The sequence below is a fragment of the Carya illinoinensis genome, chromosome 15 (assembly GCF_018687715.1).
Source record: "Carya illinoinensis cultivar Pawnee chromosome 15, C.illinoinensisPawnee_v1, whole genome shotgun sequence".
Taxonomy (NCBI): Eukaryota; Viridiplantae; Streptophyta; class Magnoliopsida; order Fagales; family Juglandaceae; genus Carya; species Carya illinoinensis.
In genome coordinates this window covers 31543507-31562480 of record NC_056766.1, presented here as the reverse complement: position 1 = coordinate 31562480, position 18974 = coordinate 31543507, and the positions used below count along the sequence as shown (strand labels likewise).

Below are 18974 nucleotides of genomic sequence, written 5' to 3'. Positions count from 1 at the left end.
CTTCAATGCCTCTTTCTCTCTTTCTCTCTTCTCCATCTTATTTTAGATTTTATTTTCTATCATAATATCAGAGCCTTTGTTTAAAGCTAGGCTCGATTACGTGGAATATTTATTCTTATGCTAGGTTTACCTCTCACAAACTTTTTATCGCTGTTCAATTATGTGTCATCTCAAATTAATACATTTGGAGTATCTCTTTTAGCTATGAGACCTTTTTTATTGGGTTTTGATATGTTGTTAGCATTGTTTGAAGCCCCAGATCCAACTTTGGCCTTTTGATTTTGGTCTAATAGTTGACCAAGGCCAAATATAACTCATTGTAGGCCACAGCTCCAAATTTGATGTTCCAGTTGCCAGCAACGACTTCATCACCAACACCATCATCTTATTGACGATCAATTAATGAATATGAAGGCTACTCTCAAATTTCAAACTTAAGATTCCAAAGTTCTCCCCATTGAGTTTGATGTGGGATGTTGAAGATAATATCAAATTAATAATTTGATTTGATATTATATTAATTTAATTTTCATAATTATCAAATTATTTTGATTTGATATTATTTTGATTTGAATTTTATAATATTTAAAATATTTACTTATAAATAGGAATGTATGTATTGTATTCAATAACAATTGATAAAGTAAATTAGATGTAATCTTTCAAAGCCTTTTTTCTTCTTTCTCTCTTCTCCATCTACTTTTATATTATATTTTAGTTTCTATCATTATATACGCTGACAAGTACATGCATGCGCATCAGTCCATTAATATTCTAAAGAGATCAAGGGAAGGCATGCATCGTTCCTCTTATCAGCAACTTGCATCGTTCCTCTTATAGAGGCTCTGCGAGGTAAAGATGACCATTCTCCAATACATATCTTATTTTGAAGACTCTTCTCGTTAATTAGAGTGATCATTTTCTTGATCAGTCGAATGTATTATCTATTATCCTCAATGTATATTAATAAGACCATCCTTAGACTTACTCTCGACTATTGGACCTTTATTATAGTGGGCCCACTAGCATGTGGGTACCAACTATAAATTCTATTACTTTTCACTGTAGGGAAAAAAAAAAGTCCGGACCATTCATTATTCAATTATCTGTAATGCGGGACAAGTGAGTTTAATTTGAAGTAGTTTATTGCATCGCATAAATTTTCTTTGATCCAGCAATAGCAGCAACGTCTAGTCCATTAAAAATATATGAAGGACCTGAGCAATTATGTGTTCTCCAATGATAGTACTTATGTGAATCTCAATGCTACGTTTGATTGGTTCGATCTGAAAGCACTATAAAGCAGGCACTAGCTACTCATGCTAAAAATTGATCCCCAACTCAGAAAATCAATCAAGAAAACCAAAGTCTATATTTCACACTATTATAAATAGAGAAATCATTTACACAAATCTCAAATAGACAAGCCTCTTGTAGGCCTTTATAGAAAAGTAGACCCCACGTTAAAAAAGTGTAAAAAAAAATTCTTTTTTCAGTGAAACTTACTTTTTTATAAAGGGTCTGTACAAAACTTGTCTCTATGGGGCTTGTAGAAATATTAAATAATGATTTATATAAGCCGTATATGTCTCACGCAAGCCTTTTATAAAAAGGTAGACTTTACTACGAAAAAGTGTGAAAAAACTCATTTCTCTAGCATTACTTATTATATGCAGAAATTGTGTATGTGGGTCTAAGTCCTACTACTCCCCTATCCCTCTAGAGGGTCCATTTAGTGTTTTTGGCCCAATAGGGAATTGTCTCAGTCACACAGCCCAAGCTGGAGGTTCAAGGCCCAACAGGGCTTTATGTTCCGCCTTGCATTGAGGGATAAGAATTTCGATGAGCTTTTATGATCACTCCAATTATTCAGGGATAATCTAGGCTGATAAGTATCACGTGAGATATGTACCGCATCAGTGATCCAACTGCAATGTTGATTCAATTCAACCTAATGCCTATATATATACCAGGTAACTCAAAGACATATTCAATTGAATTCTTGATTAGTTGTATGTTACTCTTCACTGACTTAAGCATCAAAGTGGTTGTAGGCATGCAACACCGACATTCCTTCACATATTGTAGGTGATCAATTACATTTGATGGTTGGACACATCCTTGACAGTGGCGCTGTCTGTGGGATTTTGAGTCTAGTTTCTAATTGGGTTCCAGCGTGGTTCTTACTTCTCACATGTCGACTGTAACCTGTTCTCTAGCAAACTGTGAAATAGATACGTTACCAATAGCCATTGAAGCATGACTGGCAACAACAGAGGAAAAGTTGAAGAAGGCGTTGGATGCCATGGAGGGTTTAAAGAAAGAAAATGATGACTTGTGGCGAAAGAAACGTAGAGCTCAATAATACAATTGCACCCAACCACAGTGAGCAAGGTGAAGGCAAAGCGCATTATAGTGGGGAAACAAGCCTAGGAGAGGCAGAAAATAAAAAGATGCACTACGAATTGCAAAGTCTGGCAGGAAAATATAAAGAGATGGAGAAGAAAATAGGAAGGTCTTCCTCGGTAAAATGCCAGTTAAACCAAACTGATCTGCCATATAGTGAAAAGATTATTGCCATGCCGCTCCTGCCAAAATTCAAGGTATCTCAAATAGATATGTATGATGGATCTAAGGATCCCGTGGACCATCTAGAGAACTTTAAAGCCCACATCACACTCCATTGTTTCCTTGGAAAAATTGCTTGCCGAGCTTTCCCCTTGAGCCTAAAGGTGACAACAAGAGGGTGGTTCGGAACCCTCAAGCAGAGGTCAATAAACAGTTTCAAACAACTGGCTAAGCAGCTCCTGATGCAGTTCATGCCCAACAGGAGACATAGGCACCCAGCTGTCTATCTGCTAACAGTCAAACAGAAAAAAGATAAAAACCTAAAGGCCTACCTTACCCATTTCAACAAGGAAATGCTAACAACAGATGACCAGGACAAGAAGATTACCCTTGCCACCCTTCTGGGTGGGATCTGGCTGTGTAGTCCCTTCATGGTTGAATTGTCTGGAAAGACCCCTACCAACCTAAGGGAATTTATGGATAGGGAGGATGATTTTGTTAACGCCGAAGATACCTTACAAGCATTGGTAGATCTAAGGAAAGAACAAAATAGGACTGAACGGAGGAATGGGCAAGTTGACAGGAAGCCTAGATCAAATCATTAGGATAAAAGAAAAAGAAAGGTGGGAAGACCACAATCCTAGATTGATACACTACAATTTGAGCATACGAGAAGATGAGAAGGACAACAAGGAATGACGTCAAGCTAGGATAGACTGTCATTACTGCAAGTATCATCAAACAGGGTCACATTAGACTGAAGATTGCAAAACTATGAAAAAGAGGGTGGCTGAGTTGGTGGGAATAAGAGAGTTGGAGCGAATGGTTGCAGAATGCTCATAGCCCAAAAGGTGCCATGATTCTAGACGCGATTCTAGAAGGAGTAGTAGTCCCAATCGGCGACGGGAATACAGAACTAATGCCCATAAGGACAATAGGGACAGGACGCCCTTAAAGGGCGATAGGAATAGGGCACCTATAAGGGAGATCCAGATGATATCTAGGGGGCTTGCTAGGGGCTACATGTCCACATGCGGAAGGCATCTAGCATTTCAGCCCAGCTAAATGTGTCAACACGGCAACGAGTAGCTGCGTAAGGGTGAAATAGAATTTGATCCAAAGCCCCGAGGTCGATAGAGGGGTCAATAATCAAACGAGGCCTGAGCCTCAGGATACCGACACCATAACAATAGGCGAATGCATGATCTCTGGTCGTAGGGACAGAAGTTAGCTGGGCACGCAAGAGTAACTTCCATCGGGGCGGCAACCAACTCATTCTTTTTCTTAGTCAACTATTGGTCCTTTGTGAGAAAGACCAGCTGTAGCTTCCTGTGCTCTTCGCTAGAGTCCTTCTAGCTCTCCTTATACTGCATGCTGTCGTTGAAGCTCTGTCAAAGTCCCCTGTGCCTCGGAAAGATCGAGTGAAGTAAGGTGGCCCTTTTCCAAAGCTACTGCCAACTCTTGTACCAGCCCGTGATTGCATTCTTGAGAATGGGCTAGCACCTAGCGAACAGATTCTAACTCCCTAGTACGGGTGAGGAGGTCAACATTGAGGCAACCTCGCTCAGACTCAAAGTCCCTTTGAGCACAGGAGAGTTAAGCCCTAGTAGAGTCTCTCTCCGACTTAAGAAGCCTTGATGCGAAGTCATCCCTGACCTTCACCTCTTGGGCATGGGGTACTTCATCACGAAGCCCAAGGACTTCGTTTTTAAGAATTTCTAGGTCGCCATGCAAGGAGTGAGAATAGCCCTTTGTCTGTTCTAACAATATTTCGAACTCCCTTTTTCTCTCAGAGAGCTCCTCCATCTCCGCCTTCTCCACCCTCCATCTCTTGAAGGCAGCCTTGGCAACAAAGCACAGCTTCCGCCTTTCCCTAACCTCTTCCTCCAGATGAGCCCGGTCTGCCATAATACAAGTCACCAAGTCATTGATTCCCTACCAAAATACATGGTACTCAAGTCAAAATCACAAACAAACAAGAAATAAGAGGAAAAATCATGACATTACCTCAAAAAGCTAGTCCTTTAGCCAGCTAGCCATCTAGGTGGTGGCCTTAGCTTGTGCATTGGCAAACCAGGAGGAAGCACCATAGTGAATTCCCCAAGGGCAACAGACACACCGCAATAGAGAACTCCCATTAGGCCCTGGAGGTGAGCTCGCCCCTCCCTCCATGGGACCTTTGAGACCTCCAAATTGGCATGTGCCACTGGTATACGCCAGGTCTGCATAAATCAAATGGATGCCTTCGCTGACCAGGCCGCCCAAGCCCTCGAGAAAATGAGACTCAGTCTCCTTGCCAAAAGAAGGGATGAAGGGGGAAGGGATGGAAATGCACTCGCTGCTGATATTCAATTGCAGATTAGAATATAATTCCAAAACCTTTTCAGCCCGCTACGCTTGGATGCCACAGGAAATATTCTATAATTCTGAACTTGGTAGCAACCCTTGACAGTGCCACTCCATCTCTTTGTAGCATATAATATATTTATGGATGCACTTTTCCAATGATATATTAAAACCATATTGTGTGCAACAAATATATACATCTTAAAGTGACTTAGCCAACAAGATTTTTCATGCACGTTTATATTGCTATACAATTCCTAATAAAAAAACCAAATAAAATGAACTTGAAAAATATAAACAGACACACCAAGAGGATGATAAAATCGTGAGCATTGAATACAAGAGTATGCACTATTAATTGAGACCCTTATAATCACAAAGAAATGGACAACAGACAGTGTTTGAACCTGCAACTCAAAACCACAAATGCACCTCAGTTCCAGTGAGGCTCTTTAGGATTTTCTTAGCAACGGCCCCAGCAGCAACTCTCTCAATAGTTTCTCTTGTTGAAGATCTACCACCACCCTTCAATTATAGGTTGAACCAATATGTTTAAATTTCCAAAATGCAATTCCCATCAAACTTAAACTTCAATGGGAAAAGTGTTATCTGCGCTGCCCTGACACCATACTTCATGTCATAAATTGCATCTGCATGAAATGATCTATTGGCTATTGACATTTCACTATAATCCTGAAACAATACCATTTGAGATCTTATGAGAACCACAAAAGCTACAAAACAGTTCCAAATGATATCAATTTGCTCAAGAATCAGTGTGTCCATATACTAAATGGGTAAGAAATCAATTCAAACCATCCTAAACTACAATAATATGCTAGGCAAGAAATCACAGCATTCTAAATAAATGAAAATTTTCCAAGAAGCTCCAAGAAGCTGAAAATATTCCATTGTGTTTACCCTCGAATAAAATAACGATAGCATCTAGAAATGAATCATCATAGAAGCCATGATTATAAACAATTAATACTATGTCAACTGCAATTATTCAATGGGAAAATTCATTCCAAATGCAATGTAAGAAGCACTTGAAGGATTGTCTCCATGAGATATCCACATGCACCCCGTGACCTAAAGAGTCCTTAACAGGTGCCCAATTATTTGGAATTAGTTGAGTATAGAATACATGAAGAAAACAAAGACCTGAGAATGGTCTGTCCATTAACCCTCCATATTCACTGTTTATACTCATTAACATTTCCTCTTCAAACATATTGTACTATAAGCACACATAAAAGTCAATACTCGCATGTCGTCTTTGATAAGTATTGGGTACAAGTACAGTAATTGGTGTTCCAGTACTCACTTCTGCATTTAAAAATTTTTCTTCTCAATTTGAACACCACAAATGAATAAGTTATTCAATGGCAATGAAAAAAGTTGTTTTAAACCTTCGTAAACACCCGAATGTATTCGCCTATTTGGCATGTATCAGTAGAAATTCGACTATGACCTAGCCTCCTAGACATGACAACTCCAACAGATTAATCCTCAAAACATTTATCACCAAGCAAAAATCAGTATCCCAATATTTCTATTTCGAACTCTACAAGCTTTAGCACAATACCACACCATAGAAATTTGCAGTTAACCAATAAATAAGAGAAACTTTTTTTTTTACAACTAATCAATGCAAACCATGCTGGATCCAAACTGTCTTTGTTGCATAGAGAAACCTAGGTTTCCTTCCTCACATGAATCTACGATATAAATCCGAGACTCTTTATTAACAAAAGCTTTGAGGAAGGAATTTAAGCCTCAGTCACACTCTGGATTCGATTTAGGAAGCCCAAGAAAAATTCCCTTCCAGCATTACAAAGTTCAGAGAGAGAGAGAGAGAGAGAGAGAGCGGCTGCGATTACCTCCCAGTGCCACCGATTGGAAATGATAGGCCCGAGTCCAGTTCTATAGTTCAAATGAATAGGAGAAGAGGAAGAGTAGTGAAGAAGAAATGCTATGCTCGAGGAAATGCCAAGCGATTACCTCTCTTTGTCGTGAGGCAACGTAATGGGGTGGGTTGGTCTGCAAGTTTGATGAAAATGGAGAAGAAGAAGTTAGGGAAGAAAGACAGATTGGGGATTGTACAGGCTAAAATCGAGTTTGTGGATTGGAGGGAAATAAGGAACCTGAGTGATTTGCTCTTAAAAAACACCAATTCCATCGGGTCATTTATGTCGCAACAAGCTTTTTATCTTTTATCATCGCTAAAAGTATAAAAATTGCTGCAAAAGACCAATTTCAAAACTGCAACAAATTTTGAACATTGCAATGAATTTTTCTGTCGCAAAAACTCCCTTTTTGATGTGGTACTTCCAATGGATCTACCTCATAGAAAATTGGTAGAACAATTTGTTCCCTTGCTTCTTTACACTCAAGAATCATCAATAACTCTTCAAAACATCATCTGGATTATACATAGTTTTTAGAGAATATAATGATAGAAATTATTAATCCTTCAAAAGCATTGAGAAGTGCTAGTGAGATTCTATCTCCCCTTTCAAGTTTGTCGTCTATGTAAGTGTTGATTCTACTTTTATGCAAAGTACAATATAGATGAGAAATAAATTTGTGGCTAACATCTTTGCCTCTAAAACTTAAGAATACCTCATACCAAGGAATGGAAGAAAAAAAGGATGAAGAAGAGGAAGAAGCTCCTAATTGAAAGGCCATGGAAGAAGTGATTGACCATGCTGCTTCAATCATACCACTCCATTGAGAGGGATTATGGGGATTAATTAAAAGAGATGGAGTACTTTGTCCGAATTTCTTTCTTCTTTTAAATATCTGATTACATTTCCATATTTACATGCATGTTTGTATTTGAAGAAGATAAAAAAAAAAAAAAAAATTGGGTATTGACAAATTACAGCTTTCTCAGAAGGCGTATTAGAGATAACTAGGAAGTCGACTTTCTTTACAGAAATACCTCCAAAAATTATTATTCAAAAGTTCGAAAGTTAAGTTTTGTTACCAAAAGTGTTGGGTAATTTGAGAATTTTGAAATATGTTTGAGATTAAGTTTCGGGAAAGAAGAGAAAAAAATTTGAAGAAAAATTGCTTAATTTTAAAATAAGGATTATACTGAAGTTTGTGAAAGTGGATTAATAAAATTGAAAAGTTGTATGAATATAAATTTTTAAGATTATCTTTTGTTTTGAAATTTGTAAAATTTGACAATTGTATTATTATTTTTTGTTTAAGTAATGATTAGATGAAAACTCGAAATTTTGAAATAGATATTTTTTCTATTAGAGTAATATTTAGGAATGAAATTACAAGAAAAGTTTTAAAAAACTATAAATTTTTGAAAAATATCTCTATATCTAACAAGAAAAGCTTACAAGCCAATGTTTATAAGCATACGAACAAAGTGAAAAGCTTACAAACTAATTGGTAGCAGGAAGATTCCCCACTTTTAGCAAGGTTGAAGTCTAACTCCAAATTGTTCAACTGTATAAATAACCAGAGATAGAGAGAGACAGAAAAAGAAAGAGAGATGGATGACAGTGGCAGTAATGGAGTGTTCTTAAGATTCAGCTGTTTTAAACGTGCAAGTCATTCATCCATTTCAAAGAATGGAATGTGTTTGATTCCAAGTCAAAGCTCTGACTCCAACTCTACCTTTCAATCATCATAGTAAAAACGAGATCTTTCATCAGCCAGGCCAGACCAGGTGACATACTCCCAAGTGCTGAGGAGTGAGGAAGTCGCAGGAGATATTGGAATGAAAGAAAAGTAAGCCGCTTCACCTTTGTTCGCCTATCTCCTTTTCTCTTCCTTTGCTATCGCTTGGTCCTTCTCCATCTGATCTAGAAGTTTGGTGCCCCAGGTTGAAGAATACCTCTTTTCTCTTGATTAAGGCTAAGGATTGGATTCCAAGGTCATTTAAAGTTGAAGAGAGATGAAGATATTCCAACCATATTGGCTTAAAACAGTACCCATCCCTAGATTATCATTGGGAAACCATAAATAAAATACCTAGACATACCATGTTCTTAAAATAACAGAACATGATACAATACAATTCAACTTATCTCCTCAAAATAGAGTGGTCCTTTAACATCTATTACCCATGCTTCTCTTCCCCTCAGTTGGGTATTAACTAAACTCTTAACAATTTCAATTTCTAATAAATCATAAAGATTGTTGGCATATTTAGATCATCATCAGTTTCTAAAATTGATCATCAAGGAATCTTAACAATGGAATCCAATTTTTCGAAACACAGTCGCGTCACAACTATGCCTAATTTACAAAGGCTACAAGTCTAGACGCACTTTTATGGTAAATTTTGCACCCAGCATCCAGGGGGTATACAAAATTGAAATAAGAACAAAATACAGAGGATTAGTACAATATGAGGCTGGTGTTGGATGATGAATTTAGAAAACAACACAAAATACAGAGACATTACGATAAATATATATTATGCATGCATATTGATGAATACTTATTCGTTTTGTAGTATATGTTGCACTCAAACTTAATGGAAATTTTTTAATGGAATGAGAATATGTGACGCCCCCAAATTCTGTTTGGGATCGGACGGACATTTGAAGCGTCGAGACATGCAACACAAGATCACCTGCCCCCGTTCATGACATATAAGATGCAATATTCCTAACATGCATATAACATTATGCAATATTCGCAGCGGATAATAATTTTTTTTTTCTTTAGCAATACTATGCACCAAACTGAAAATATCCCAAATACTTAAAACATACTTCATATATAAAGATCCATTAAATAACTAAGATTACAGCACTAGTCCAAAATAGTTATGATCCAAAAGTACTGGAGATGCAACTCCATCGTACAAGTAGTAATTTAACTACTATATTAACATTAACGACGCACCACCGTTCAGTCGACTGTATCTAGTTGGTCAGCTCCTGATCCTCCTTCAGGTCCTGTAACAAGATCTACCATTCAGGGGGAATGGTAGTTGGGACTACCACAGTGAGATTTGATTACAAATCTCAGCAAGTTAACAAAAAACTTCCATACAGGCTAATGATGCATGGATGACAGTAAAAGCATAAATGCATAATCAAATTCATAAGTAATTAAAGCATAACTTAGCATACAACATAGCATAATTGACATAACTTAATTTGAAACACGAACTGAACTTGACTTGACATGAACTTGATCTGAAACTTGACTTAGTATGAACTTGCTCTGACACTTGAATTAACATGAAAAATACATTCTCCACAGTTGTTGTAGCTCCATGTATTCTATGTGTAAATACATACTCCACAGTTGTTGTGGCCCCATGTATTCTACACAAACTTGACTTAACATGAAAAATACATACTCCACAGTTGTTGTGGCCCCATGTATTTTACGTGTAAATACATACTCCACAGTTGTTGTGGCCCCATGTATTCTACACATCACAATGTAGTTAAATACATACTCTACAGTTGTTGTGGCCCCATGTATTCTACACAAACTGAATGTACTCAAGATGACACGTGACTAGAATATGAAAGGACTGAAGCCCTGATGTAACATAACGTGACTTGAACATAACTTGAAATACATGACCAACTTGAGATAGAAACATTTCGTAACACGGCATAACATATAATAGACAACATATTTAACATGACATACTTATAATATACAGTAATACATGACAGAATATATTATGTAACAGATAAAAATTGATGATAGAATAAATTCTGTATAATAGACAATTACGTGATAACTTGGCATGGCATGACATATATAATAACATACATACATACACTGTAGTTCCTTTACTTAGCACACATACACAGTAGACTGCTAGTAAGTTAAAAGCTAACTTACCTCGATCTCCATGTTTCTTATAAAACTTCAAGTGTGATCACGAGGAACTGTAATTAGTGATTCTAAAAGTTAGAACTAAATCACTAATAATTTGAAATATGGAAAATACTAACTTAAAGAGTAAAATTTTCATTTTACTCTCTACATGTGGAAAAATGACCGTTTTACCCATAATTTAAGGATTTTGCATACTAACTCCAAAAGTTTCTAAAATTTACATTCCTCATGTAAATTTTGTCCTAAACTTAAATATCAACTCAGAAAAATTTAAAACAAAACACAACTATGGAAAACACACTATGGCCGAAACATCCATAGGCCATTTCCCTTCATTTTTGCTGCAATTCCTTCCAACTTCAAAACTCATGCTTAAACTAAAATTTTGCAACAAACATCTTCCAATCCTAAGTTCAAAACCATACTTAAAACATCCATTTAGAAAAAGCTAATAATCAACACCAAACTTTTTTGTAAAAAGATCCAAGCACTTGAATCACAAGTTTTGACCTTAAATCAAAACATCTCCAAGAATTTCAAAAATCAAATCTTACTTCTAACATATTCATAATATCATCCTAACATCAACCATGCTTTAAATCATCAAAATAAAGTCACCAAAATCACAAAATAACATTTGGAGTTTTTGGTTTTACACTTAGTCCAAAAACAGAAACTTTTTCCTCAACTAGTTTTGATAAATCTCTTGATCTATGACTTATAAATATATGATCTTCAAACAAAACCATCACATGGTTTAAAAAGATGTCCTAAAACATATATAAGCTTCTAATTCAAGATCACATGGTTAGAAATTAACCAAAATATAAATTTAGCCAAGAATATCCACACTTTGGCTTATCTGAATATCTCTTTGCATAAAATTTCATATCTTTGAAACTAACATCAAATATCTTCAAAATAATAATATAACATGTATATAAGATGCTTAGGATCCTCCAATAAAATTATCAAAGTCATTAGAATAGGTTTAGACCACCAAAGAGTTAACTTTTCTCAAAACAGAAACTGTTTTTCTTCTTCCAGTTTCTAAGTTTCTAAATCTAAGAAAATATTTCATCAAAACCTTTAATCATGCAAAAATCCTCAACCAATAGTCATATATACATGTTAAAAATACTCCATAAAAATTTCGGACCAATATCTATCTATTAGCTTGGTCAAAAACTCCAAACTATAACATATTCTCTAGTTTATCTCCTAGAATGACCTTTCTATAGTTTATATAATATTTGACTGACCAAATGATCTTCAAATGGGACAAATAAGATATCCATGTAAAGTAGACTCAAAAAGGAACAACTTATATGAAGCAGACTTTATGATAAAACACTTACAAAAGCTTCGAAATGGGCGTGCAAAAGAACTCCTAAAAGCTGTCCGAGAGAAAGTATTTGATATTCTTTTAAAGGAACGTGTAAATGAAGATAAGTTTGTAGGTGATGGCTGGAGATACTTATGGATGAGATAAGGAAGATGATAAGGCTAGATTTGAGAGTTGAAGGTGGTTTTCTCCTACCCAAAATATCTATAAAAGATTATCTCAAAATATTCTATCCAATAATATCTATAAAAATCAGCTCAAGATATTTTCCAAATGTGGAGTAGACTTGGAAGAGTAAGGTGGCTAAAATATTTCCATGTGTCCAAATAAAATTTCGCTAACCTAATTTGGACATTACACACTATAATTTTGAAAACACTGCGCTTAATACGTTTACCGAGGTTACTATTCACTCCAAAAATAAACGTAATAAACTTAGTACTAAAAAATCCTAAATATTCAATTAAGCCTAGTGGTGTAGACTATAATGTATTCTGACACTTCTAACTATCTCAAATAATTAAAATAGTATTTCTGGCACCATAGTGAGTGATAACACTAACTATGTTGACAGGCTAAAACTTATGCGATTAGTTGATTCGTGTAAACTTACGGAGTTTTCACGAGGTTCCTAAAGTCAATAGAAATTTCACAATTGAATTTCTAGCGGACTGTTACAGAATAGGTGTTTTCTAAATTTTCAGCTGAGTGTTTTTAGCATATACTTGCTGTAATAAGGATATAAAAGAAGACTTTCAGGGCAGCAAATCACTTGAATTCATCATCCAAGAAAACAAACTAATGGCTATCAGTAAATGAACAAATTAAAATGCTTACAAGCTAATTAATGTTTGAAATTCATGCTTTATACCAAGTCAAAGCTCTAACTCCAAGTTTACCTTTGGATCATCATAGTCCTTCTGCACCAGATCTGGAAGTTGATGCCCCAAGTTTAAGAATCCCTCTTTCCTTCTGTATACGGCTACGGATTGGATTCCAAGAGTACTGTGAAATAGTGACATCATTGAGCTAATAAATTGGGTTCTTATTTCCAGTGGCAAATAGCAAATCAAGTCTAAAAGGTAGAGAAAATAGAAAACAAACAAAAATGAAAGGGAAGTCTCACCTAAAAATCCCAAAACAATTCAATCCATTTTTCTTCTTTTATGTGCTCTGCTTTGGTGTTTGTATACAACATTGGCTCCGCAACATCTATAAAATAGTACCCGCAAAGGATCCCAAACATTTGGAAGAGGACGAAGGTGAACTCTCAAATTGTCCAAAACCTTTAGCTCAAATGATTCTAAATCGGAGTACCCAACCTTTATGTCATATCTGCTTCCAGTTGTATAATAAATATTAATCAAATTTACCCCTTCATCGAAATAGATAAGGCGTACATGATTGGAGCTGTTACTGGTTATCTCAGCATCATAAATAAAATCTGAACTTTCACGAACTTCTTTATTAAACACAAGGGAGTATACTACAATGCCACTTATATCTTCCAAATTGTGTGGCCCTTCAATATTTATTACCCATTCTTCATTTTTTCTCAGTTGGAAATCATCATCATTCCCACTCTTAACAATTTCATTTTCTAAAATTTCTTTTTGATACCGGAACCACTCTAGAATCTCATTTTCCGATAACGCAGTGGCATTATAATGTCTCTGCTAAACCAATATCATCATCATCAGTTTAAGAGTCATGCATCTTACAAAGAATTGAGAGAGAGAATGAGAAAAATATATACATACCTTCCAGAGTAAAGGATTTGGCACTTTGTAATTCCAAATCTTCTCATGCATTTTTTTGCAACCACCCAATTGAATCATATGTAGTGATCTGATATGGCTTCCATCAAATTTCAATATTCTTAATACTTCAGAAAATCTTTGTAATGATATGCATCCTGTAGCATCTACACTTTTTATATTTGGTGGAAGTTCTAAGATTTCTTCAAGTTTTTCGCAGTCCCGCAAGTAGAGTTCACTGAGTGCAACAAATCCTTTGATGCTCGAGGGAAGGCTAACCATCTCACTTTCCGATAGAATTAACTTTCTCAAAGTGGCCGAGGAATTAAACATGGTAAAGAAACTAGATTTTGGAAAGAAACTTGATTCTATTTGGGGACAATTTGAAAGATTCAACACTTGTAATGCAGTGCTTGAATTCGTTGGATGCTGCAAATCAAGGAGTCTTTCTTCACTCAATAAAATCTCATCTTCCATTGTTGGACCACCAATTCCAAGCTTGCGTAAATTTTGCAGCAGAAAAATTGGGAGAAGCACAAGGTTTTTGCAACCGTTTATAATTAAAGCATCAAGTCCAGCGAGGTTCCTAATAGATATAGGTAGTTCTTCCACTGCGCTGCGAAGTAGATTTAATGAACTTAAATATTTCATTTCACACCCAATTTCAGGAAATTCATGAAGGTTTGAGCAATCACTAAGATTAAGGTTGCGTAAAGATCTCAACTTGAGTCTTCTTGGAAATATTCGGAGGTTAGAGCATTCGTGAAAACTCAATTTTAAAAGATTATCCAGGGATCCAACGGAATCATGCACCTCAACTAAACTTGTACACTTTTCAACAATCAATTCCTTCAAATTTAGGATGCTTGAAAGATCCGGAAGTTTTGTTAAGAAGTTACAATCATTGAAACCCATAATTGTCACGTTCTTTTAAAAAAGAAAAAACAAATCAAAAGGAGTTTAGCACATAAATTAAAGAAATAAAGTTATTGAAAATTATATTGTATACGTACCTTAAACCTGATGAAGCTTAACTCCTTGATGAAGCTACCACTCATTTTAAAGATAATGAGTTTATTTCCTTGAAAATTGGATGGCAAAGATTGTAACGGATATTCAAACCAATCAAGTACTCATAACTCCTTAGAGAGATAATTAGGTCCACTTGAAAATCTTGCATTACGATTGATAAACACTCTGAGTCTTTTCATTTGTACAACTACTTCGGGACTCAAAATAATCGTTTCCTCGCCTTTGGGCATTTCTACTATAATGCCTTCGATTTTGTTGGTACCCTGGTACGTGAGAGAATACATGAGAAGAGTGTTAGTAAAACTAATGCATAAAATAAAGCTATTTTTGGTATTTTCTGTTACGGAAATATAAAATACTAAATAGTCTCGCATTAAAATAAATAAATAAATAAATAAAATTAAAGAATGTCTTTTCCCAACTCACATACGACTCTAAAAATTTTCACAAAACAAATAAAATAATAGGATATTTGAAATCAAACAGGACATTTCATACTTTCAGTTTGATTTACAAGATATATATATATATATATATATATATATTCCAGTAGGTTTCACTAATAAAATAGGAAATAATTAATGTAAAATTAAAGAACTTTTTGTGTCTCTTACCGTATTTTCTTCCAACACGTGACGAACAACCTCATGAAACCATAATCTACTATGTTCACCGGGTTCTTTTGGTGATTGTAGTCGAACAATTTCTCGACCCATATATTGTAGCAAGTCATGCATCCAAAAATATTTATTACACTCATCAACAGTGATAAGACACTTGTCTATAAGTCTCTGGATACCATAATTAGGAAAGAAACCACAATTGTCAAATATTTTAATGACATCAGCCAAAGGTCCTCCTTTGAAGAAACATGCAATATCAAGAAACATGTCCTTCTCATTATCTTCCAACCCATCATAACTTACTCGAAGTACACTCTGAATATTTATGTCGGGTATTTGTTTATATTTATTCAATACACTTTTCCATTGATGAATGCTTTGATCTTTTAGAGTTGAACCTACCACTGTTAAAGCGTATTGCATTACTTGTTTAGAGAGTTCCACATATTCATCAAGTGGTTCATCTTTCTCAAAAGCATGCAAGCTAAAGAGCTTAAGAGCTTCATCGTTAGCCAAAATCTTCAACTCGTGTTTTGAATCAACTTTAGAGATATTTAGTAAATGTTGATATCTTGTTGTTATGATGATTCTACTTCCTAAACCAAACCAATCAAGAGCTCCAGCTAATGTTTCTAGCTGGACCAATTCATCCACATCATCAAGAATTAGGAGAACTCTTTTTGAGCAAAGTCTATGCCTAATCACATTGATGCCTCTGTCAATATCATGAAAATCCAAACTTATTCCCAAAATCTCAGAAAGAAGTGTTTTTTGCAGTTGGATCAGACCTCCTACTTTTGAATTTTCTCCAATGTTTTTCAAAAAACAATTTCCTTCAAATTGATAAGATATCTTGTTATAGATCTCTTTTGCAATAGTAGTCTTACCAATTCCACCGGTTTCAAATATCCCTACCATGCATATAATATCATTCCTTCCCATACTTAAATGCTCATAAATGTCTTGTGCACGAGACTCTAGTCCAACTAGATACTTTGCAACATTAAGAAATGTACGATTCACCATTATCGAGTCCACCCATTTAATGATGTCCTGAATAAACTCTTATTCATTCCTATCAATATAAAAAATGAGAAATTTAAATAGTTAAGACTTTTCACCATAATACACACATAAAGATGATTTGTTAAATATCATTTTTTCTTTTTTCTTTTTATCCATTACAAAATAACAGTAGTAGATTACCATGTCAAAGGTTGCCTTTCTTCTTCCTCATGCTCTTCTCATACTTGCATTTTTCCATTCTTGAATTTGTCTTAATTCTAAAACTTATAACTAAGAGTATTTTTCAGTATGTATATCTCTAAACAAATTGATGCTTAAAACCTTTGTTTATTCTTTATAGAACCCAAAAATAAAGAAAAAAAAAACAGAGAGAAGATTTCGATTTGTATAGTTTCATGTTCTTCTATTTTATTTGTTCTGTAAATTTCATGTGAAATGAATGTGGTAGTACGATATTAAATCCCTCAATAAGAAAAGATTTCTAATTTAAGTATATTATGCACAAAATTCAATGCCGAAAAGACTGGTAAATATCAAATAGTTTGGCAAGGCTATCTTAATCAATTTGCGAACTGATCTTAGATTCTGGATTTGTCTAAATTTCCCCCATAAACTTCTGTTTAACATCATGTGTAAACAGATATAAAAGATAGCTCATTAAAAGTACCTGTCCCCTAATGTGAATCCGAAAAAATTGGCTACTTTCTGCAAAGCTGCCTTCCACTCTGTAACCTTTACTTCATCCTTGATCTTACATCCAAGTTTAGCAAATACTTCTCCAAAACTTCCTTTTTGATGTCGTACCTCTGATGGAGCTACATCATAAAGTAAAGGTAGAACAATTTGTTTTACCTTTTCCTTACACTCAAGGATCTTCAATAACTCATCTAAACACCATTTGGATTCTGAATAGTTTTTAGAGAGTACAATGATAAAAATCATTGATCTTTCAATAGCTTTGAAAAGTTCTAGCGAAATTTCCTCTCCTCTTTCAAGATTCTTGTCAATGCAAGTGTTGATTCCCATATGATGCAAAGCATAGTATAGATGAGAAATAAATTTTTGACGAACATCCTCACTTCTAAAACTCAAGAATACATCATGGGTCCACGAATGGATGGAAGAAGAAGTGGACAAGAGCGAGGAAGAAGCTCCTTGTAAAGCCATGGAAGAACTCATCTTCTAATGTTCACTAGAGAGGTGCAAATATAGAGAAGTGGGTCAAAGAAAGGTGAGAAGTGGGGATGTACCATTGATAGTAATGGTTGTTTAGAAACCGTGTATGTGGTTGTTCAAAATCAATAAGGTAGTCTTTACGTGAGGCTGCATGGCAGCCATTGAGGGTGGCTCCAGTCGGCCCTCTTTTGCCAATCTGGTGGCTGCTGTCCCGCAACCCATCCCTGAGATGGTTCTTGCTCCTAGGATTCCTAAGATAGTTGATGGTGAGGTGTTCTTTCAATTCACCAAAGAAGAAATTGCAACGTCAGCAGAGCCTTTCTGATTCTCGGTAGTTCTGAAGTTTCTGAAACATAGACCTTCATTGGATGCCGTCCGATCTTTCATTCATAGCCGATGGGGACTCTCTTCCAATCCGATTGTATATTCCATGCGGCATCCTCGGCATGTGTTTGTTCGTATGATATCTGAAGCCGATTTCACGAAAGCGTTATCGAGGGAGGTGTGTGAAATTAATGGAAGCTTTTACCGTCCGTTTCGGTGGTCCCCAGATTTTGATGAAGATGCAGAACCTTCAAGAGTGCTGGTCTGGGTTTACCTTCCAGGTCTTCCTCTGAACTTCTATCAAGAATCTTTCTTGAATATACTCATGATGCCGATACGGAATTTTATCCGGCATGACAACCCAACCAGGTGTGCCACACGTATGGATGGAGCACGTTTATGTGTAGAAGTTGACGCTGCAAAACCTCCTCTTTCTCATTTCTGGATTGGGGCTCCGGGCTTACCATCTAGCCGCAAGCAAGAGGTGATTTATGAGACTCTCCTGGCATATTGCAATTCGTGTAAAATGCAGGGACACAATACTCAGACATGCAGAGGAAAATTTGGGCAGCACGGGTATGGACATAAAGGGACGAATGATAAGCAAGAGAAAGGGCAACCGGTTGCTGTTAATGGAGAGGGAATGAAAGAAAAAGAAACGGAAATAAATAGGCCTGTTGTTAGTGTGGAACATATGCAGAGCAGCGGCAAGGAGCAAACGGGTCCAATGGAAGAGAGGACTACGGTGGAATTACATCTGCTGTTTGCATCTATGGAGGTGATTCCGATATGTGATGAACCTGTGGGGATGGTGGAAACTCAAAATAATAATGTGTTGGTGACTAACCAGGTTGAAAACGGAGTGGAAGTTATAGAACCGGAGGCTGTACAGGATCTGCTACGTGTGGAAACTGCTAATGAAGAAAATAGAGGTAG

The 18974-nt window shown here is 35.9% G+C and overlaps 5 protein-coding genes across 5 annotated transcripts; 1 reads left to right on the top strand and 4 right to left on the bottom strand.

Moving 5' to 3' along the window:
* Window positions 1-2495: 2495 nt before the first annotated feature.
* LOC122296813 lies at window positions 2496-3173 on the top strand. Its single transcript, XM_043106609.1, has one exon. The coding sequence runs from the start codon at window positions 2496-2498 to the stop codon at window positions 3171-3173; it is 678 nt and encodes a 225-aa protein (XP_042962543.1).
* A 991-nt stretch (window positions 3174-4164) lies between these two features.
* LOC122296812 (chorismate synthase-like) lies at window positions 4165-13125 on the bottom strand. The gene is made up of 4 exons (XM_043106608.1): window positions 13000-13125; window positions 5539-5607; window positions 5347-5439; window positions 4165-4503 (listed from the first exon to the last, which is right to left on the bottom strand). Exons 1-4 carry the CDS (start codon window positions 13123-13125, stop codon window positions 4165-4167), a joined length of 627 nt encoding a protein of 208 aa, XP_042962542.1.
* Window positions 8384-17646, bottom strand: LOC122295997 (disease resistance protein RPV1-like). Its single transcript, XM_043105351.1, has 5 exons — window positions 17206-17646; window positions 14871-15152; window positions 13227-14784; window positions 13000-13082; window positions 8384-8879 (listed from the first exon to the last, which is right to left on the bottom strand). The coding sequence occupies exons 2-3, from the start codon at window positions 14913-14915 to the stop codon at window positions 13777-13779; spliced, it is 1053 nt and encodes a 350-aa protein (XP_042961285.1). The 5' UTR covers window positions 14916-15152; window positions 17206-17646; the 3' UTR covers window positions 8384-8879; window positions 13000-13082; window positions 13227-13776.
* On the bottom strand, window positions 14991-17196 carry LOC122296811 (TMV resistance protein N-like). The gene is made up of 2 exons (XM_043106607.1): window positions 15504-17196; window positions 14991-15152 (listed from the first exon to the last, which is right to left on the bottom strand). The coding sequence occupies exons 1-2, from the start codon at window positions 16536-16538 to the stop codon at window positions 14991-14993; spliced, it is 1197 nt and encodes a 398-aa protein (XP_042962541.1). The 5' UTR covers window positions 16539-17196.
* LOC122296809 (TMV resistance protein N-like) lies at window positions 17196-17717 on the bottom strand. Its single transcript, XM_043106606.1, has one exon. It carries the CDS (start codon window positions 17715-17717, stop codon window positions 17196-17198), a length of 522 nt encoding a protein of 173 aa, XP_042962540.1.
* Window positions 17718-18974: the final 1257 nt, after the last annotated feature.

Excerpts from the sequence above, each read along its gene's own strand:
- LOC122296812 (XM_043106608.1), bottom strand. The coding sequence starts at position 13,125 with ATGATGTCACTATTTCACAGTACTCTTGGAATCCAATCCGTAGCCGTA. Across the intron at positions 5,608-12,999 it reads AGGACTATGATGATCCAAAG|GATTATAGTGAAATGTCAAT; the intron begins GTAAACTTGGAG and ends GTATTGTTTCAG. Across the intron at positions 5,440-5,538 it reads TTTATGACATGAAGTATGGT|GGTGGTGGTAGATCTTCAAC; the intron begins GTCAGGGCAGCG and ends CTATAATTGAAG.
- LOC122295997 (XM_043105351.1), bottom strand. The coding sequence starts at position 14,915 with ATGAGTGGTAGCTTCATCAAGGAGTTAAGCTTCATCAGGTTTAAG. Across the intron at positions 14,785-14,870 it reads TAAGCTTCATCAGGTTTAAG|AACGTGACAATTATGGGTTT; the intron begins GTACGTATACAA and ends CTTTTTTAAAAG.
- LOC122296809 (XM_043106606.1), bottom strand. The coding sequence starts at position 17,717 with ATGAGTTCTTCCATGGCTTTACAAGGAGCTTCTTCCTCGCTCTTGTCC.
- LOC122296813 (XM_043106609.1), top strand. The coding sequence starts at position 2,496 with ATGGAGAAGAAAATAGGAAGGTCTTCCTCGGTAAAATGCCAGTTAAAC.
- LOC122296811 (XM_043106607.1), bottom strand. The coding sequence starts at position 16,538 with ATGGTGAATCGTACATTTCTTAATGTTGCAAAGTATCTAGTTGGACTA. Across the intron at positions 15,153-15,503 it reads ACGTGTTGGAAGAAAATACG|GGTACCAACAAAATCGAAGG; the intron begins GTAAGAGACACA and ends CTCACGTACCAG.